The sequence below is a fragment of the Chrysoperla carnea genome, chromosome 5 (assembly GCF_905475395.1).
Source record: "Chrysoperla carnea chromosome 5, inChrCarn1.1, whole genome shotgun sequence".
Taxonomy (NCBI): domain Eukaryota; kingdom Metazoa; phylum Arthropoda; class Insecta; order Neuroptera; family Chrysopidae; genus Chrysoperla; species Chrysoperla carnea.
Genome location: NC_058341.1, coordinates 19335984 through 19357061, shown reverse-complemented (window position 1 = coordinate 19357061; position 21078 = coordinate 19335984). Strand labels below are relative to the sequence as shown.

The 21078-nt window shown below is 28.4% G+C and overlaps 3 protein-coding genes across 3 annotated transcripts; 1 reads left to right on the top strand and 2 right to left on the bottom strand.

The window, feature by feature from the left end:
* Nucleotides 1-239: 239 nt before the first annotated feature.
* Nucleotides 240-5422, bottom strand: LOC123300197 (cell division control protein 45 homolog). Its single transcript, XM_044882722.1, has 8 exons — nucleotides 5294-5422; nucleotides 4860-5213; nucleotides 2907-3469; nucleotides 2184-2388; nucleotides 1368-1562; nucleotides 752-951; nucleotides 407-483; nucleotides 240-325 (listed from the first exon to the last, which is right to left on the bottom strand). The coding sequence occupies exons 1-8, from the start codon at nucleotides 5342-5344 to the stop codon at nucleotides 261-263; spliced, it is 1710 nt and encodes a 569-aa protein (XP_044738657.1). The 5' UTR covers nucleotides 5345-5422; the 3' UTR covers nucleotides 240-260.
* Nucleotides 5423-8027: 2605 nt separating this feature from the next.
* On the bottom strand, nucleotides 8028-12583 carry LOC123300198 (gastrula zinc finger protein XlCGF57.1-like). The gene is made up of 4 exons (XM_044882723.1): nucleotides 12396-12583; nucleotides 10370-10891; nucleotides 9744-10122; nucleotides 8028-9358 (listed from the first exon to the last, which is right to left on the bottom strand). The coding sequence occupies exons 1-4, from the start codon at nucleotides 12510-12512 to the stop codon at nucleotides 8676-8678; spliced, it is 1701 nt and encodes a 566-aa protein (XP_044738658.1). The 5' UTR covers nucleotides 12513-12583; the 3' UTR covers nucleotides 8028-8675.
* A 2256-nt stretch (nucleotides 12584-14839) lies between these two features.
* On the top strand, nucleotides 14840-18000 carry LOC123300629 (serine/threonine-protein kinase haspin homolog). The gene is made up of 4 exons (XM_044883227.1): nucleotides 14840-15126; nucleotides 16336-16783; nucleotides 17250-17498; nucleotides 17995-18000. Exons 1-4 carry the CDS (start codon nucleotides 14840-14842, stop codon nucleotides 17998-18000), a joined length of 990 nt encoding a protein of 329 aa, XP_044739162.1.
* The last annotated feature ends 3078 nt before the right edge of the window (nucleotides 18001-21078 follow it).

Here is a 21078-nt window from a genome sequence, read left to right as displayed (position 1 = left end):
GATCTTCCAAAATCAGAATCTGTTTATTCATGCTATATTTCCGAAATTCTATCGATATTTTTAACTAGAATGATTGCGTTAGCTCATATAAATTAAGGTTTTTTAAGTGCATATCGAAATAAAATTCTCGTTATTAAATTTTTGTTAATGGAAACTTTTTTCTTACTTTAATATTTATATAAAATTTACAATTGTATAAAAATAAATAAAAAAAACTTGATTTTAAAGCTAAAAATTTTTGTTACCTAAAAATAAACTTATTACGATAATAAAGCTATAAGAGCATCAACAAACTTGGAACGATCTTCAGCTAAAATACGTACAACTGTGAACAAAATAAATCCTTTTTAAAATCTAATTTCATTTTATTTTTGAGTTAAAAAAAAAAAAAAAAAAAAGAACTTACCTGATGTATCAAAATAGTCGAGATCGATTTTTGTTTGAGAATTAGCTGCAGCTTTTTCAAAAGCTTTACCAAAAAAGCTGTAAATAAAACAATGGTTAAAATTTATTCCTATCAAATTGTAGGAAATTTAATCTACTTTGAAAAAGATAAAGCGATGCCATATTCGACAAATCAATCCTTCAAGGGTAAAATCGCTAAAGAGTGAATTAAGGTAAAAAAATTTCTGAATTTTTGATAATGTTACGTTTGCAGGTCGAGGTCGAAAACTTAGATCCATCATTGGGCCAACATCATATACAACTCAGCAAAAAATCAAAACTACCAGACTTTATTTTATTTACTTACTTTTTTGGTGAATCCTCTGAAATTGGTGGTATACCAACCATAACACAATAATGGGTTTCTGGATCCATAGGACCCGTACATATTAATGGTAATGTGAGAGTTTTCTTACTTCTAGATATTGCTACATAAGCATTAAGTGTGAAATGTGCCAGCAGTGATAAACAATGCGGCTGTGAAAATATACTAACATCTGAATTGCCCTATAAAAAAAATTAAAATATTTCGATTAGATTAAAGAAGCTGACAAGACAAAGATATCGTAGTTTTGTAATCCAATGGAACCGAAATGAGATATACTTTGGAGCCAGCATGTATAGAAATTTCACGAAGCCTAATACAAATATAAATACATTAGAAAACGATGAAAATAAAGATTGCAAGATGCCAAAAAGTTGGATTAAAAAGTCTTAATCTTGTAAGGAAACATTCATCTTCTTTTTACCCACCTTTGGGGTTAAATTTCAAAAAATCAGGTGTTAATTAGCGTCTACATCGCGAAATGAGTAACTATGCTAAATTTCTAGTAAATCGGGGTTATAGTTTTAGAAATCTCGTGATGAGTTAGTCAATCAGTCAGTGAGTGGTATTTCGCTTATACATATATATTTAGATTTACCTCTTGAAATTCTAAATAAATAAATGGTCCAGCTACATAAACTAATCTCATATCTAACGTATATTGAACAAGTTTAAAAATTGTACTAAGAATTTTTTTCGCTTTTTCAATTCCACAATCAAGTGAATCTTTTTTAAAACTTGAAACAAAATCCATTGCATCTAAAAAACAGTCATCGGCATTCCGTTCTTTACCCTAAAAAAACAAAAAAATATATCAAATTATTAATACAAGATATTCGATCGTAAATAGTACAAATAATTTAAAAAGCATTTTAAAGTAAGTATTGGCCGTATAAATTAAACCGATCTCAAGCTGGAAAACTTAAGAAACTTGAAACGTTCTACAAAAGTTTGACCAAATTTTAATGAGAATTCAATTAATGGTAGAATGAATATTTTATCCTCTATTCGATGAGTACAGATGCATAATAAAGCCAGCACCTGGAACACCTAGATAGAGCTTTTGTAGAGACACCTGTATTTAAAGTTTTAAATTTACAACCCGCTTCGCTAGGCAATTTAAACTTTAAAAACGTCCTGTAGCCAATAGTATATTAAACATCTAGGAAGCAATAAATGTAAAGAATGAGTTATGCATCACTTGCTCCCGTGGTATGTATACTATTTTTCTGCTCGACGGAGTTGACACTTTCTGCCCGGAGGGAAAAAAACAAACATTTCAAATGGATACAAATGCAAATTTACCGTTGTTTTAGGTGGTGCCTACCACTGTTTTAAACGAAATGATCTGACAACCTTATATTAAATACAGTTTAAGTTCCTACGACCAAACGCCAAGTTTATTGATACTTACAGTCGTTTCTAAAACACCTAAAATTGAGTAAACAAAATCACTAGCACAATATTTCATTCGATAACCATATTGTAAAACAAAAGAACCATATGTAATATTATCAATCGCATATTTTTGTGCATATTTTTCAATTGATTCATTAAATTCTTTACGTAAAACTAAATCCATTGCATTAAAATTCTGTTTTGTTTGAGCTAATGGTAATCTAAAATAAATCAAATATTTTTTTTGTAAATAATTTATATTGGCATTCAAAACATCCCAAGCTTTTAAACAGGTGAGTCATAAATACCTTCACATATTTGAGACATAGCGATATGTGCAAGAATTTATGACTCAATAGGGTATTATCGTTAGTCAAAAATAAATCATGAAATTTGAAAGAAGTTAAAATTTATGTAAAAATATACTTAAATATTCTGATTTCGAGTCATAAAAGCACATTTTTCTTTTAAAATATTAAAATTAAAAATCGTAATTTTTAAACCGTATATCACGTGACCTAAAACGCAGGTACGCTCTGCTGTGATGTCAAGCTTTTATTGAGCTTGAAAACCTACGTCAAGTTTAATGTCTGCGTAAGATGTGCGCCTACACTCCCAACATTTTTTGTTGTAAGCTTTTTTATCGATAATAATTATTTTTCGAGTTTCAAGCATATGCCAGCTTAAAAAAGAAAGACACCCTGTATAAATAAATATAAGTTCATGCTGACTCACTTACCCCATATCAGCCAATAATTCAAACAATCTCGCTTCACCTCGCAACGTCCATAAACGTAGCTGACAGGATGTATACACTGAATATTTTAAACTAGACTCAACAGTCCAATGACGATACAACGCTAAACGTAAATCTTTTTCATACGTAATTTTTAAATGATTATAAACATTTTGTTCGTTACGTGCGCGCGTTAAACGTGACACATGTTCCTGTAACGTTTGACATGCCAGCACATAATCTTGATTTTCAATTTTATTAAATATCAATTGTTCGGTAATACCAACTATGGCCCACCATAATAAATCACTATTATCTTTTGACATTCGCCACGCTAATTCGAATAAAATAATTGCGATCGATTTACCGTAGTAACTGAATTGCGAATATTCAAACATTAATTTATCACGGTTTTCTTCCCATAATCGTTTCGTACGCCGTTTAGTGATTTTTTCTTCTATCAAACGTTGTCGTTTTGAGTTTGGATCTTCAGTATCATCTTCATCGGCATCGGCATCGGAATTATGTTCATCAGGATCTGAGTGTTCTTCATCTTCCTCATCGGACTAAAAATGAAATAAAAACAAATGACGATAACAACTAACTGTTTTAAACCAAAGTTGTTTCTTTTTTCAAAACGAAGATTTTTTGTATGCTTTTATTCTATCTCTTGTAGTTTAAAAGATGGGTCTCATGGACCCATAACTTAAATAACTAACCCATTTTATCTGTTCAAGAATTAAACGTGACTTTTAAAGGCAAGGTGGCGATTTTGTCTTCGATTTCAATAAAAATCATCTTTCTAGAGCATTTTGACCCACAAATTACGAAAATTTACTTAAAAATTTGATTAGTCTTGCGGTTTTCTAAAAATCCACCATATTATGGGTTCGAGTAGGATTTCATGGTTCTAGAAGAGGTTGTGTATGCTCTAACTCAAAAACTACAAATTTTCAATCGGTTTGAAATAGATTTTTGTTTTTCTCATACCAAAATTACCCTAAGAAATGATTTTTATCGAATTCGGAAATAAAATATATTTCTCGATTTTTTGCAATTCTTCTAAGGGGTACCCCTTCAAAAAAATCGAGGAAATCGAAAAAGTTATTTTGTCTACGATTTCGATAAAAATCATCTTTCTAGACCATTTTGATCCAAAAATTACGAAAATTCACTTAAAAACTTGATTAGACTTATGGTTTTCCAAAAATTCGTCATATTATGGATTCGAGTTTGATTTCATGGTTCTAGAAGAGGTTGTGAATGCTCTAACTCAAAAACTACAAATTTTCCAATACTTTAAAATAGATTTTTGTTTTCCTCACATCAAAATTACCTTAAAAAATTATTTTTATCGAATTCGAAAATAAAATATTTTTTTCGATTTGTTGCAATTTTTCTAAGGGGTACCCTTTCAAAAAAATCGAGGAAATCGAAAAAGTTATTTTGCCTTCGATTTTGATAAAAATCATCTTTCTAGACCATTTTGACCCAAAAATTACGAAAATTCACTTAAAAACTTCATAAGAATTATGGTTTTCCAAAAATCCGACATATTATGGGTTCGAGTTGGATTTCATGGTTCTAGAAAAGATTGTGTATGCTCTAACTCGAAAACTACAAATTTTCCATCAGTTTGAAATAGATTTTTGTTTTCCCTACACCAAAATTAGCTAAAGAAATGATTTTTATCGAATTCGAAAATAAAATATTTTTCTCGATTTGTTGCAATTTTTCTAAGGGGTACCCCTTCAAAAAAATCGAGAAAATCGAAAAAGTTATTTTGTCTACGATTTCGATAAAAATCATCATTCTAGACCATTTTGATCCAAAAATTACGAAAATTCACTTAAAATCTTGATTAGACTTATGGTTTTCCAAAAATTCGTCATATTATGGGTTCGAGGTATACTAATTTATTCCTAGAATGTATTAAAAACAAATACAAATACTTACATCATCTCGAAAAATATCATCGAAATCAGGAACATCTTCCAACGATTCACTAATCACACAAATTTGTTTATTACTATAAATATTACAAACATCAATTGGTCGATGAGAATCAATTATAAAAAAAGTAATACGTTCATCCGGCTCTAGAACTTCTAAAATATCCACTGTTCCACCACAATTTAACAAAATAAAATATTCAACTTCAGAACAATTTTCAGCATAGGCTTTTTTAAAATCTGTTACTCCTTTGATTGGAATTATTGTGTATACAATATTATCACATTTGAATAAAGTTTGAAGTATTTTACAGGCGCATATTGCATCTAAATCGAAATTGACGAATATCACACATCGCTATAATCCCAGGAAAAAAATACATATAATTAATTTTTTTATATTCGATTTTATTTAAATAGTTTTGTTTTTGTACGTACTTCACCCGTTATAATATCGTAGAATTCTTTTCGAATATCTTTCACATACATGTTAAAATTAATATATAATCATAAAACAAACATGTTTTTCTATTAAAAAATAATTTTTTTTGGTTACACAAAAATAATGGAGAAGCGCGCCAAAATATTATTATAGTTACTTTTCAGTTTTTAAATGACGTTTGTCAATTGTTTTTTCCCCTATTTTAATTTGTCAAATGTTTTTTTCGTCTCTACTCTATTTTTTTTGTATATATCTATGGAAATTACCCAGTTTGTAATCAATAGACTTATAGTAAATAATAAATAATTGGAGTATTGGACCATCATTATTAAATAAAAAAATTATAAGGATCTTCGCACATAAATACATTAGGTCTGCACCTAAATATATATGGTTGGATACGAAATTAGGCACTATAGGCCAACTACTTGAAGTTACATACCAATTTTCAAATTTTGTACAGCTTATAGTTTCGGAAAAAGACTCTGGAAACAGTGAAAATTTTGAAGAACGAGCCCATTTTTTTTGCCCATTCTACAAAATTACTTGAAAACTTAAAAGTGAAATTAATAATCAATTGAAGATTTTATGCACACATATGCCAAATTTAGGGCTCAGCTTCATTGAAATGTAATGCAATGATAAACACGTTGAAATTGGGTTACTTCAAACCAAGTTGAAAATGTTGGCTCCTGATTGGTAAATAATAAAGACCAACGTAAATTCGTTTAATGTTTAAAGGAGATGAGATTTATAAGACTTTTTAAATTTTAATGTTCGTAAGTCAATGTCCGAAACTCCACAGCAATAAGTTGGTTTTTCGATAGGGTTCCGTACCCAAACAGAAACCGGCGGGACTTTATTACTCAGACTCCGCTGCCTGTCTGTATGTCATTGGGCTATCTTATAAATCACTAAAATGTATTAATAATGTCGCTATAACAACTGACCGCTAAAAAACCGGTCAAGTGCAAATTTAGGGTTCCGTACCTTTTTAAAATTATAAAAAACCGGTCAAATGCGAATTTAGAGTTCCGTACCATTCTTACAAATTTGTACTCATGATGAGTTGATAAAAATGTATATTATGAAAATCCTTCATATTAATTTCGAAAGACCGGGATTTCTGTATTGCCTCATCTCAACGTTGGACACGAGTTTTAGAAGTGTAAAATCATTATTCATTGATGAAGTTTATTAAAATAAATTAAACACAAAATATATTCCTAGAAAATATCCCTGAATTAACGACATTGCTTTATTTACAAACATTTTCTTATAATATACATAGTTTGTCATTAAAAAAAATTACATAAAAATATTATTTATGTTCCAAATACAGTCAAACCTATTTAAATTCTGGATATTTACCTAAAGATTACCACATATTAAAACAATCTTTGAAAATTGATTTCAACACATGAATATACATATGATAAATTTTATTTCAGGCCTTTACCTTCCATCGGCTACGAAAAAAGGCTTGACACCTAGAGTATAAATATTTAAAAAACGATTGTAATCATATTGTGTATTGTGTTATAAACATTGTACTTAACATGTTAGCTCTTTCAATGAGATCGTCATGTCTTACGGGACCGGTTGATGTCCGTGGTCTTTCAAAATGGTTCTTCATTCTCGTAAACAAAAACTCGTGTGTCGCGTGACTTGTTGAAACTTCATTAGTACATACAGATCATAACAATTTTCATAAAAGGACCGTGAAAAATTTCGTGTGTCATGACAAACACAATACTTTTTTCTTTACAAATGGCCTTGGATTTCCGATTGTCATGACAAAATTTCAAGTTTTACGAGTAAATTGGAATAATCTTTCAAGTTTACTTTTTTGTACTTAAAATGAGCAATAGTAGAGCCTAAAGGGAGTCTTAATAATTGAAGTTTCTTTCTCAAATAAGTTTGACTGTACTTTAAAATACAAAATTTAAAAAAATTAATAATTTAACTATTATTATTTCAAAATAATTATAATAGTCTAAGGACTATCAACCCTAAAGACCTAAAGTAAATTCTTAAGCGTAAGAATATGTCAAAATAAGTCTTCATGAATTGATTTAAAAAAACCAGATACGCAAATGAATTGTCTAATAAAAATTTGATGTCATAATGATAAATTGAATCGTAATCAAAATAAATTATTTAATACGAATGTTTAGTTTTTTATTAATAATGAAGGATGTCCCAAAATCGACGCAAGATTTGAATTTTACGTAAAAACTATGACTCACAGTAATAGAATTGGCGTGGTTGGTTTCAATAGAATTAGTGTCCTAAATCATAAACTTAAAACGCCTTATTGGTTGTATTGGTTTTTTACTTTGGAATTATTTGAAGTCTAATGCTTTTGTTAACAAGCCCGTAGTCTGTAAGTTTGTTGCCTTTGGTTAAAAATTAAATTAAATCGTTACATATACAAGAACAGAAATAGTTTAACTATTTGTCAATTTCAAAATACAAATATCCGTCAAAATTAAATAAAAGTGATTCAAAATCAAAGATTCAATTGTATTTTGCAAAATTTTCAAGCTTAAAGTATCGCAATCTTAAGAATTGGTAGCCCTTAGATGAAAAATATATCTAAATAAATGCTAATTTGAATAAAAAATTTTCGATATAGGGGGAAAAACGTAAAAAAAAAAAAGGTTATAGCTTAAACCAATACCAAAATTAAAAAGATTGAAGATATATTTTTCTTTGCAGGTGCACAATTTATATTTACATTTTATAATTACTCTCACATAAAAACGACCTACGTTTAATTAAAAGTTATAATTTTTTTTTTTTACCGACAGAATTTCAAATTAAATTTTCATATTCAATTTTAATATTAAATAATTAATAGTGGCATTCATACAAACTCAATCAATTTTTAACAGTTTCATCCAAATGGATTAAATTACCTAGTTGTAGTCTGTGATACAATCTCTCATATTCAAGCGTAATCAGTTTTAGGCCTTTAAGAAAGCAATTCTACCTAAATCACAAACTTCCTCATTCTTCCTGATATTTTTTTACCAATTTGGGAAACTATTGAGCATAAATAGTGGCCACTTCATAAAAATAAAACAAAAATTCAAAACATTTAAGTATCAAAACGAACATATCAACTATTTTACAATTATAATTTTTTTACTTAATGTTTACAAACCTGTGCTTGTAATCATGTGAATTTAGTCATTTCAAAATGACTACACGATTCCCCTTTTCGCCTTGGGAAAGAATATATATCGCTTCAAACGATATTATCTTTGTAAAGATAATATTGTTTAAAAAAGTTTTGATGGTAATCAAAACATCTTGCTCTACTAAATATGAAATATCCAAATTTAGATTCCCTATTTCTAATACGGATTACATTCAAAGATGACCAAATCCAAGTGGATGACTTGATGGATTAAAAGCATTTTGTAAATTTTGTAAATTAAAATTATGAATATTTTGATGAGATTTTCTCGGTTCTTTTCCCTCGTTTGCTTTATGCGAAGCAACATGTCGTTTAAAATTACTTAAATCGTAGAAACCTTTATTACAATACGAACAAGAATAAGGCATTTCCCCTGTATGAATTCGCATATGAACCGTTAAACTTTTCTTTTCCGTATAAGATTTATCACATTCCGTGCATTTAAATGGTTTTTCACCGGTATGTGTACGTCGATGATTCGATAAATGTTGTTTATGTCGAAAGCTTTGATCACAAATTGTACATTTATACGGTTTTCCACCGGAATGAATCAATTGATGACCTTTGAGCGTTAATTTCGACGAAAATAGTTTACCACATTGAATACATAAATGTGTCTTTTTACGATGAGTTGTTCTATGCAAATTTAAGGCTTCTCTTGAGTTACATTTCTTGTTACATTCCTCGCAAATCCAATCCTTGGGTTCATCCGACTTGTCTTCATTTTCTTTTTTCACCGAACAATGTTCTTGATGATGTTTTAACGATATTTTCGATGCTAACATTTTGCCACACAAATCGCATACACATGTTTTCTTGCCAATGCCATGGGTCAAATTCAAATGCCGTTGTAAACCTAAAAACCAATGAATAAACAGATATGATAAGCGATTCAAAAAAAAGAAATAATTGAATTTGTATGCAGGTACAAAGGATCCCAGACCATTGTACATGGAAAATGGGTTTCGATCAAATGTCGCCAGAATTTGGGAAATATTAACTAGTTAGAGCCATAATTGTTTTGTAAGAGAGCAGTTAACAGTCAAATTCTAGAAACATAATCACCTACGATAATGTATCAAAGCTAGATTTTTATTAAATGGCCTTGAACTTCCGATAGATATGACAACACTTTGCAAAATTATCAAGTTTATTATTAATTGAAACAATTGTAAAAAGGTATTTTCTTCTTGATTAGCATTTAAAAACAAATGGATAACTATTTAAAAAAATTTACAAACCTAATTTAGTCGTGAATTTTTCATCACATTTATCGCAACCTATATCAGCGATTTCCTTAGGCTGTTCTCTTTCCGACGCCTCCACTTTAATTGGTATCTTAATTTCACCACGTCGATGTTTTTCCAGATGATTTGTCAATTGAAAACGTAATTTAAACGTTTTGTCACATTCTGTACACTGGAAAGGCCTTTCACCAGAATGTGTGCGCATATGCAATCGTAAAGTGTAATTATCTCGGAAATTGCGGAGGCATTTTTGGCATTGAACAGGCCTAACATCTTTATGTGACCTCAAATGACGAGCATAATTTTTCCGTAGCATTTCCGCTCCGCATATTTCACATTTATACGGAATGTTCAGATGAATCTTCATGTGTACCTAAACAAAACATAGGCAGGCAGACTATCAGAAAAATATGGGGATATCGAACAAGAAGACCAAATATTTTCAATTTTTGATAGAAATAAATCCTTCTTCAAGAATCTTATATTTTATGGCAAGTATAAATTTTCCCGTTAAGGGAAAACTTCAATGTGTTCAGGGTATCAAAACAAAATATTCACAAATAATTCAGTTAAGTTTTTGTTTTTTAGAAATAAAATAATAATTTTACTACGTTACATACCTCTAAATCGACGACCTTTTTATGACATTGTCCACATTCGACCTTTTTTCGTACCAAACCTTTTTGTCGACGTTCTTTACGGTTCCAATTTTTTGGTTTTGGTTCTTTCTTTTTCTTCTCCGGTGGTGTAAAGATATTAATATCCGGCTCAATAGCTGGGTCGGGAATAGGTGACGGGGGATTATCATCACGGTCCATATCATCCGCCCAATCATCATTCCAATTACTTGAATTATTTCCATCTTCAACTTTGAGAATACTCACAGGTTCTATGGCTGGTTTTGAATCGTCTGCTTCTGGTACTTCGGAAGCCGTTTCAACTTTATCTTGCGTTGATTCTGCTGTATTGTTAAAGACTTCTTCTTTGTAGACAACATTGAAAGATGCTTCAGCGATACTTTGTAAGTACAATTCGAGTTTTATTTGAATCGCTTGACATTGTTTTTTAAATAAGTATGCGTTTTTTAATTTATCCACACAGAATGAACAAATGTTTTGCGGATATTTGTCCCCTTTCACCACCTAAATATTTACAAATAATAATCCAAGTTCAATATTTTATCAGATTGAGAAACAGTATTATTAAAAGAAAAATATAGAATATCTATACGCCATTATTATGATAGGATACCAAACGTAACATCTCAGTGAGATGAATATTTTAATTACAAAAAATTTGCTCAACCTTCGGCAAATTTTGCACAAACATTCTTTGGAAGTCTAACATACAGCCTAATCACCGGGGACACTGACGTAAAATTTCAAGTCATTTGTTAAAAGTGTTGTTATCCCAAATAGGTCGCTTCCCGACGGTTTAAAAGCTTTTTGAAACTGTCGGAATTGTTAAGACATGATGATTTTCGTAAATGGTTATTCGAAAATGATTAGTTAAAAAAGCTAGCCTGTAACAAATACAACAAAGCCTACCACAACTTCTTATAACCCGTCTGCAATTATGCCCCAACGAACGAATTCATCTTATTAATGATCGACATACTTGTAACACATGAAATTTAGTGTCGTTGTCTCCAGTCTATTAGTAACGGTTATCTATCGGCATATTAATTTCCGACGCATTGATATCTTAAAGTTTAAAACAAAATGGTACAGTTTTTTTACAGTGCGATTTTCTGGCCTCTCAGAAGTTTCAGAATAAGAACCCAAAGAATCATATACTGTGTGTTTTGTAAATAATTTCTAATACAATATCAATGAGTGTGAGTTTAAAAACGTTTATCGTAGTTCAAAAAGCTTTTAAAGTTTATATTTACAGTTCGCCTGGCATTAAAAAGACGCGAAAAATGGATGTCGAACTCTTAAATGTATGATCGGTTACTTGCAATTCGTCTTTTTTTTAAATTCATTTGAAAGGAGGTATAATCGGCTGTTTTTTGTCCCCGATGGTCATAAAAATTGAAAGTTTGGATTTAGGGTATATTATTTATTCTTCAGGAAAGTATCTATAAAATTTTAGAAATTCTTAAAATTAAAAACGATAATTAAGTAACGATGCATTGATTGTTAATGACTTGTCAGATCAACGAACGCCAAAAGACTTTTCTTTTGATAATTTCGTAAGAAATTTATACATTCTGTTCATAAGAAGACATCCTATATATAATAATTGAACATAAAATGTTACACCATCACTTTTAGATGGTTCAGATTCATATTAGGGCTATAAAGTACGCTTTATATGGTCTCAAAATCACTCAAATTTTCCAATTTTATTCAGATATTTAAATTACTGGAACTACGTCAATTCTTCAATCTTTAACCTACTTGGAAGCAAAAAAGAAATTACACATATTTTTAGTATTCTTAAAACTTGTATTGACAAATTTCGATTTGACGCTTCACTGACAGTTTGTAAGTGTAATTTGTATGTAGTATAAATCTCTTAATCGTTATTTGTTAATTAAACTAAGTTAATATATTGTGAAAATTTATACCACTTTTACCCCCTAAATAGTTTCTACACAAACATTAGGAAAATTGATTGTAAAATGTCTATAAGAAAAGTTACCTTTATGTCAACGATTTCAGTTAACATATTTGCAAGTATTAGTGGATCAGCTTCGAACAGGGAACGTAAATCACCTTGACACGAACATGTACGACAAATATTATGAAATGTGTACATTTTCACAAGAAAATTTTTGTATATTTGGGTTATTTTCTATTTTGATTGACACAGTTTACACATTTACTCTACTTGGGCAGTTGGGATGTACAATAATTTATTATATATTGTAACCGATAGATGGCAAAAAATTTTGGAGCGAAATTTTTTTCAATTTAAATTAAAATTTTTTTTTATAATATTTATAAAAATGTCTAGTATATTCACACGCTAATATTTTAAAATTTATATACACGTTAAATAGTTCTTTTAATTAATGATAGGAAAACGGATATATGTAAAAGCATAATATATTTAAAATAATAAATGATTTCGAAATTCGATAACAAAAAATATCTCAAAAACTGTTACTTGAATATTTATCTCTATACAAAATCTTATTTAAAGAGTACCTAAAATTAAACACACTTATCAAATTTTTGAAAAACTCAATTAAGTAAAAATGCTTTTTTTAAAATACTAATTTTAAGGTATAACGCCTAGGTTGGGCTAATTGCTAGGTAGGAAAACTCGAATTTCAAAGCCCTAGCTCTATTAAAACTATATAGTCGAAAATTTGCTTCCTTGGTTTGTAACAGACGGTACAAGTCGATAACAAAGCTTTAAGCAAATCTTAAAAAAAAACAATTTTGTTAAATCGTATGTAGTAGTACTCACTGTCTCTATCTTTATTGATATTTGTTTAAAGCAGATATAATTTAACGTGTAAATAATATGTTTAATTTATATGCGCTGGCGTATAAATAGACACCTATGCCGTAAATGCAATAATATAATTCGTAAAATTTAGTACAAACATTTAATAAATTTTTAGATTGTATAAATTAATAATTATATAATAATTATACATTAATTAGAATTCTAGTTCAATATTGGAAAAAAATTGTAATAAAATTATTTTACATTGCGTAATTAAAAAAATAAAGATAAAAATCTGGCGTAAATGACCGTCTTTTCTCCAATGTTACAACGTCCCATTTACGTCAAACTCTGGATTTTTAAAAAATGTATTAAATTAATGTTAACAAAAACAATTTTTTAAATATTTTGTTAAGAAATCATTCGATAATAATTTCAAACGTTAATTAAACAAAAATAAAATCATGCGCGTAGCCAAATAGTGGGCACGGCTTTAGCTAGAAAAAACACAATAATCTAATAATACTAATAGAATGAACTAATCATTTTCTATCAAATGAAAAAAATTTCAGCTGCATATTTAATTGATTAACTGAAAAGAAATTTTGAACTTTTTTGTATTTTTTTATTTGGCTAGCCCTTAAATTATGAGTACTTGCTCTAAATTAAAAATTTGATAAATGATAAATTGTATATTATTTTGCGATAATATAATCACGAATAACGACAAAATATTTCAAGTTATTTATTCAAAATATTTCATTTATTTTGTAACAAGTTTAATTAAACAAAATGATTATGAAAGATTTTTTTAAATACTGAAATCATGAAATGATTACGTAATGATTTTGAGATTCTGTTTATCCAATGGTTTATATTTTTTTTATGCAATAATTTCAGGATTAATTATAGACATCATTTCCGTAAAAATATTGTTAATTTTTCGAAAACCATTGCAGGACTTATCTAGTTTCAAATAAAATTGTCCTATCGAAGGACAAATTTCATTAAGAGTAAAGGTCATTAATCAATTTTTGAATTCTACGTCTTTTGAAAAATTCAATCTCATATTTCAACCGGGGGGTAGTAAATTTTATATTCTTTAATCTCGATTCCAATTTTTTTATAATTAAATTAAACAAAAATACTGAATCTCCTATGACGCTTGTTGAAAAGTAATGAAGGTTTGTTTTAAATTTGATTTAAAGTGAGAAATGAAATAGAAATTTCAATTCAGATAGAATAAGATGCAAAATAGTATTTTTAGTGGCGTTTATTTTATCTCTTTCTCAATCACGGAAAACGATATCTCCCATCTTATCTTGGTTCATGTTTTAATCACCACGTGTCGCCACTATCCATGGAAGAAGACTAATGAATTCTGGGAATTACGTATATACGTAAAAAACGAGTACCTATAAAAACTGATTCATTATTCATAAGAAAATACGTCATTTGGGGTTTCACAAAATTGTGTGATTCAAGTTATTACGTTTTAGTTTTTCTGATTTAATTTTCTTAAAATCAGAATTTAAAATCGCAAGAACAAGAATTACCTTTTAAAAATAAGTTTTAAATTTTTTATTTTAATTTTTTACGTTTCGTTTTAAACTTCGAAAACTTAACAAAACAGTGAGCATTTTTTTTTGGTTGTTTCGTGAGTGTGAAATCGTTTTTGTAATCAGTGAATGCTTTGTTCCGAGTCAGAAATACATAAAGAAAATTGTATGTTGTTAACATTATTAAGTCCTGAACCTACAGGTTATGTATCAAAAGTTGAGCAAAATCAAATCGAGGAATTGGATGGAATTTTTAATAAATTATCCTTGGGATTAAATCAATCCGTCCTTGAACCATTAATAAGACGACCATCGCTTACATGTGATGAAATATCCCGTTTAAATGCTCGAGACTTCGTTTTAAAACGTTGCAATCAACAAGAACCAATTGATTTTGATCTTTGCTATCCGGACAGGTTTGTACATCACTTTTTTAACTTAGAAATAAAGCAATATATTGTTTTCAACACCAAAAAAATTAAACCATTAGATATCTATAATACTCAAATGGGCTTCTCAAAAATGTCATTTAAAAAAATGCATGTATTTGTAATAAAAGTATTTTGGTGAAATTTAGGTAAATGTTTACTTATCTCACTTTTAATAAAATTACATATATTAAATCGGGTGTACACCATCACAGGGCCGAACTAGCACACAGATCCGTGCTAATTCGACCCCATTAAAGGCATGGGCAACCTATAGATCACAGGGTGGACGCCATCAGAGGGCGAACACAAGGGCCAAAAGGCCATTTTTAGTATAAGTGATTCAAGTAAACAGTTATCGAAATTTATATTAAGGTACAAATGTCCCAAAGGCGTCATATATAAGTTTGAAATTTGTCTATGGAAACTTATGATCAATTCTTCATGGGTACTAGAATCTATAGTTTGGGAAAGGGAATCCCCTTTACGCAGCCTTGGATTAATTCTGAGTCCTTTGTAGAATAATTTACAAGGTTTCGTAGGTAGCCACTTTCCTTAAGGAAAGTATTGAAATCTTTAGAGTTGAAGCTAAGGCCGTTTGCGGCCAGAGCGAGATTCCGATATTGTACATTTTTTTTCCAGATTTAGCTGCGTTTCTTAATCCTTTATAGAATCATTTGCAGTGTTTTTAAGGCCTCTGTTTCTAAATAGCAAAAAAATGAACGTTTTAATTTCTTCATGCTCACCTGTGTTTTAAAACTCAAATTTTAAAAATCTTAAAATTTTTATAACCTTACAAACCGTGGTTCATTTTTGATAAAATTAGTTTCACTTGATAGCTATTTCAGAAAAGAATGAAAAATTTATTTTTCTCTCCGATGAACAAACCAAATATAAAGCTCCAAAAGCAGCCAAAATTGTACGCCGACTCTAATAGTTTTTTTGAACTGGAAAAATTGTCGATTTCGAACATGATATGTTGAAAGAGAGCAGAGGCGGGCTTATTCAAATATTCGCGTAAAGATCCATTCATCGATATACAACAAGACGATGTTTTCGATAGTAAAATTTTTTCGTTCCCATTATTACTTAGTGCAGATAAAGGAACCCAAAGTAAATGCATATATGACGTGAACGTGGCTCATTATTTTCAAGATTTTCAAGTTCTTATCACAGTCTTTCTTGCGTTTGTTACAGTCTTCTACAAAAATGTCACAAAATTGGAGAAGGTGTTTATGGAGAAGTGTTTCTATTGAAACAACCCCAAGGTCATGCAACAGTTTTGAAAATACAACCAATCGAAGGTACAACGTACATAAATGGCGAACGTCAGAAGAAATTCGATGAGATTATTACTGAAATAATAATAACCCAAGAATTAAGTAATCTACGAAGTGACAATGAGTTGAATCGAACAACTTGCTTCACATATCTACAGAATGTACGATGTGTACGTGGTAAATATCCTGTACGTTTAATTGATGGATGGGAATTGTATGAAGAATATCAGGGCACTGATAATGATCATCCTGAAATATTTGGTGATGAACAACTGTATGTTGTTTTTGAATTGGAATATGGTGGACGTGATTTAGAATCTTATGAGTTTTTTAATGCTGAACAATCGCACTCAATATTTATTCAGGTCAGTATATACAGTATGTCCCAGAAATACTTATCAATCTTTTAATGAGATCTTTCAATTAGGAAGTTAAATAAATTAATTTTTGATTTATAAGGAGATTTTCTCATTTGGAATTGCGAAAATAAACTCTTTTTACCCCGATTACGGCAAAGGTTATGTGTTTGATCGGTATGTTTGTTCCAAGTTCCCTCATAGCTTCTAAACTACTTGTCATAATTTAACAAATGAGGTATCGTTGAAAGAGTCTTAATCGTCCGCTGGTTATGGTATAGTAAAATATCGTTTAATTTATACATGTTTTCTACATGGTACTTTGATTTACATACAATCTTTAACCTAAATGCCATCAGGAAAACTTCAAAATACACAGTTCACAATAAACCTCCCACCTCCCAACTTCCTCAACTTTTTTATTAAAATTATTTATTAGTTTTTCCTGTTATATTAATGCTTAATTTGATTACAGACTGCAATAGCTTTGGGCATTGCTGAAAAAGTATTGTCATTTGAACATCGTGATCTGCATTGGGGTAATCTGTTGATACAACCAACAGATGATCAATATATTGATTTTATTTTCAATGGTAATAAAATCAGTGTTGAAACGCATGGTGTAAAAGCAACCATTATTGATTTTACATTATCACGAATAACATATCAAAATCGTTGTATTTTCAATAATTTGGCAAATGAACCAGATCTATTCCACGAAAACGCTCAGGAATATCAATTTCAAATTTATACGTTGATGCAACAAAAAAACAAGTAAGTTTTTTTTTCACTCATGAATTATTTTTATGCTTCTTTTAAGTTTTTCAATACTTAAGCTTCAACCCACGATAAACTTCATATTTTTTCCCTACCTAATTTAAAATCTGTTCTGACCTTTAGTATACTTTATTATCGATCCAAAAATCCTCCAGACAATAATTTCATTTTTATTATTTGAACTATATCTAATTTATGATTTATAAATTATTCTATGTTTTATCCATGTGATTATAAATCTACTTTGAGGTAACGCGCTAAGGTAATTAATGTTTTTATTTTTGATTTATAAATTATTTCTAACGAATTATCTTTGAATAATATTTAAAAATTCACCGCGAAATGATCAACCCTATACGTAAATTTCACGCGATGGACGAAGAGATAAAATAAATACCACTAATTAAAAAATAATTAATGATTTGAATCTTTTTTTTTTTCAGGAATAATTGGGAACATTATGAACCATATACAAATATATTATGGTTACATTATGTAATATTAAAAATGTTGGATGGTGCTCGTTATAAACGTATTCAATCCATAAAACATACCAGAAATATGAAAATTTTGGAAAATATATCAAATCAATTGGTGACTATTCAAAGTGTTGAAGAATTTGTTGAGAAATTTTATTTTTGTAAAGAACAAAATAATATTTCATTGTTTTAAATTAATTATTTACATATATATATTATAATTATAATTTTTAAAAATCATCCTATTTAAATGTTAAATCTAATCCTAAATTCAATCAATCCCTTTTCCTTTCTAATCAATCATTAACACAATATATTTTTAATAAATTAAATTTGAAAAATAAAATGGATAGTTTGTTATATAAAATTATTTTTATTCATTATTACATAATAAAACTTATTGAGAAAAACAATTCTTGCTTTAATTTATGGTTCCTTGAAAAAATATTCTCTGTTGATAATCAGATATCATTTTTAGGTTTTTTCTGAAATCAAAATATCCACAAAAGCTTGATATTATCACTTTGCATGTTTCGAATAGGAATTTTTATTAAGAAAAATTTACAATAACTCGCACTAATATATGCCCCCTGTATTAAAGGGTGGATAATCGATAACTTAACATAAAACATCACGTATGTAAAATAACTAAGATAAAATCTAGGTTCGTTGTCATAGTGGCCACATTACTGGTAAACTTAGAAATATCAGGGAATTCCGAAAAAAAAGAAGATAGTCAGGGAATTTTTCCAAAATTTTTCTTTTTTTTTTCTGTACGAATTATAATTTAATTGTTTAAAGAAAATGCAAAAGAGAGTAAGATAAATGAAAATTAACCGTACTACTTCCTTTATTACTGAAACGACATATTATTCACCAATTTAATATTGTATTTTGAATGTATGTAGAAGCCGGCGAGGTTTTTGGGTACAAATATAAGAAACATATGACATGTTTCGTATAATATAGACATTTTCAAACAGGTTTCTATTTGTTACTAATCGATAGATAGTTAATTAAATGAAACAAATAGGCAACTTGTATTACGAAGTGTATATACAAATTGCCTATTTTTTAAGTAAATTTTTACATCAAAAATTTATTGTTTATTAACAAATAGAAACATTTTCGCAACTAAATTTTTGTGTTAAATTATTATTGAATTCTGCCCTTTTGTTATTGTGGAATATCTCATTTCTTTATTTAAAATAATCATGTATAAGTCTATTTTTCTCAAATGAGATTCTTATTGGTTGATAACTTTAGGCAGAGCATCTTACATTTCCTGGAATATTTTGGAAGATAAATTTTTACGTTCTTTTATTACGAAAAATATAGTTATTTTATAACGTATGTAATATCACCATTGGAATATACCTAAAATATTGTTTGAAAATTTTTAATAGATTTTTAAAAATGTGCGCGTTAAATTCAATTTCTCACGTAGGTATATATTTAGCAAATAACCAAATGTTATTAAGATAATCTAAAAATTTATTAATTGAAAATTATTTTAAAATAAATCCAAGCAATAAAAAAAAAACATTAAAATATAAGTTTAACATTTTAATGTTATAATTTAAATATCACGATAATTCAAGCATTAGCTAATAAAATTATAGTTCTAGAGCTAACTGCTGAAAACTGTTGTTATTATTTGGAAATAGTCTACTATTATTTTAATGATGCTTTTGGATCTTTATAGCTAGGAAATTATTGACTTTTGATGTTCCAAGTTAGGAATCGAGATTTTTTCGGTCAGAAAATCTGATATTCAATTTTGGTTTTAAGGAACCAAAGGAGTTTTTGAGCCATTTTACATTAAAAAGTATTTTGTGATTTTTTTGTAATTTTCATCGTTTTCGAGTTAATAAAAATTTAATGTTTGGAAAAAAAAACGCAAAAATGAATAGAATTTTTTAGTTTGTCAAAATTTTTAATACTTGAAAATAAATTTAATAAAATTCTGGAGAGCTATCATTTATTTTTCATTCGAAATCCTTGATTTTTTTAAGTCAAAAAAAAATGGACAATTTTAACTGGGCTGTATTTTTAAAAGTTACAATTTTTTTTTTAAATAATAAATTGTTAATCACTCGGAAACGACGAACTTAACGAAAAAATTCTTAGATTTTTTTGTGTGTATAAAGTGACTTTTTCAGGGTAAAAAAAATCAAAATTTACAATTGCAGAATTCTAGTCAGAAAAATATAATTTGCTGTTTCGTGCGAATTATGGCTGGAGAAAAATCTTCAGTACTGAAAATTTACGTAATTTCACCAATAAATAAATAAAATAAGTTTTTGTATAAATTAATATTGCCGCATTATTTTCGACTTCCACTTTACGTTTTTCCGTTACTCCAAATTTAGACCAATTTTTCCACAATCTTGGTTATGAGAATTATATGGATTTATGGAATATAAAATGCGAGTAACTTGTTAAAAGCCAAAATATAGGTATATTGTTCGAAAAATAATTTTTATTATGGGATTCATATGGAATATGTTAAACGCGAATAATTCGTTTAAGCCAAAATAAAATCTTCGAGAAAATTGCAATTAAAACAGCTTGAATTTGCATCGACTCCAAGACTAATAAAATACAACTTTGATAAAAACTATGAAATGTATACGACTTTTTTTTTCCAATTTTTCATATTACATAACATTATAAATTTTTTTATTTTTTCATTGAAAATAATAAAAATAAAATCCAAGATGGTCGCATATATTAGTTAAAATAATATTTTTTTAAAATAATTTTATCCTAATTATAAATTACAATCAATATGCGTAAAAATTAAAAAAAAAAAGATATAATATATGTTGAATTTTCCTTAAAAATTAAACAAAGAACGATTTAATTAATTTAAAGTAAACAAGGAGAAAACATTTTAGTAAGAAAAAAATATACATTTATTATTTAAAAATATATTTTATCATTAAAAAAAATATATATATAATTAAAATTACTATAAGCTGATCGCTATATACACTCATAATATATTATAATAACAGAGTATGCGCTTTCGATTAAATAAAACAT

Excerpts from the sequence above, each read along its gene's own strand:
- LOC123300629 (XM_044883227.1), top strand. The coding sequence starts at position 14,840 with ATGCTTTGTTCCGAGTCAGAAATACATAAAGAAAATTGTATGTTGTTA. Across the intron at positions 15,127-16,335 it reads GATCTTTGCTATCCGGACAG|TCTTCTACAAAAATGTCACA; the intron begins GTTTGTACATCA and ends CGTTTGTTACAG. Across the intron at positions 16,784-17,249 it reads CGCACTCAATATTTATTCAG|ACTGCAATAGCTTTGGGCAT; the intron begins GTCAGTATATAC and ends ATTTGATTACAG.
- LOC123300198 (XM_044882723.1), bottom strand. The coding sequence starts at position 12,512 with ATGTACACATTTCATAATATTTGTCGTACATGTTCGTGTCAAGGTGAT. Across the intron at positions 10,123-10,369 it reads AAAAGGTCGTCGATTTAGAG|GTACACATGAAGATTCATCT; the intron begins GTATGTAACGTA and ends TGTTTTGTTTAG. Across the intron at positions 9,359-9,743 it reads AAAATTCACGACTAAATTAG|GTTTACAACGGCATTTGAAT; the intron begins GTTTGTAAATTT and ends ATTGGTTTTTAG.
- LOC123300197 (XM_044882722.1), bottom strand. The coding sequence starts at position 5,344 with ATGTATGTGAAAGATATTCGAAAAGAATTCTACGATATTATAACGGGT. Across the intron at positions 3,470-4,859 it reads ATGATATTTTTCGAGATGAT|TCCGATGAGGAAGATGAAGA; the intron begins GTAAGTATTTGT and ends TTTCATTTTTAG. Across the intron at positions 2,389-2,906 it reads GAATTATTGGCTGATATGGG|ATTACCATTAGCTCAAACAA; the intron begins GTAAGTGAGTCA and ends GATTTATTTTAG.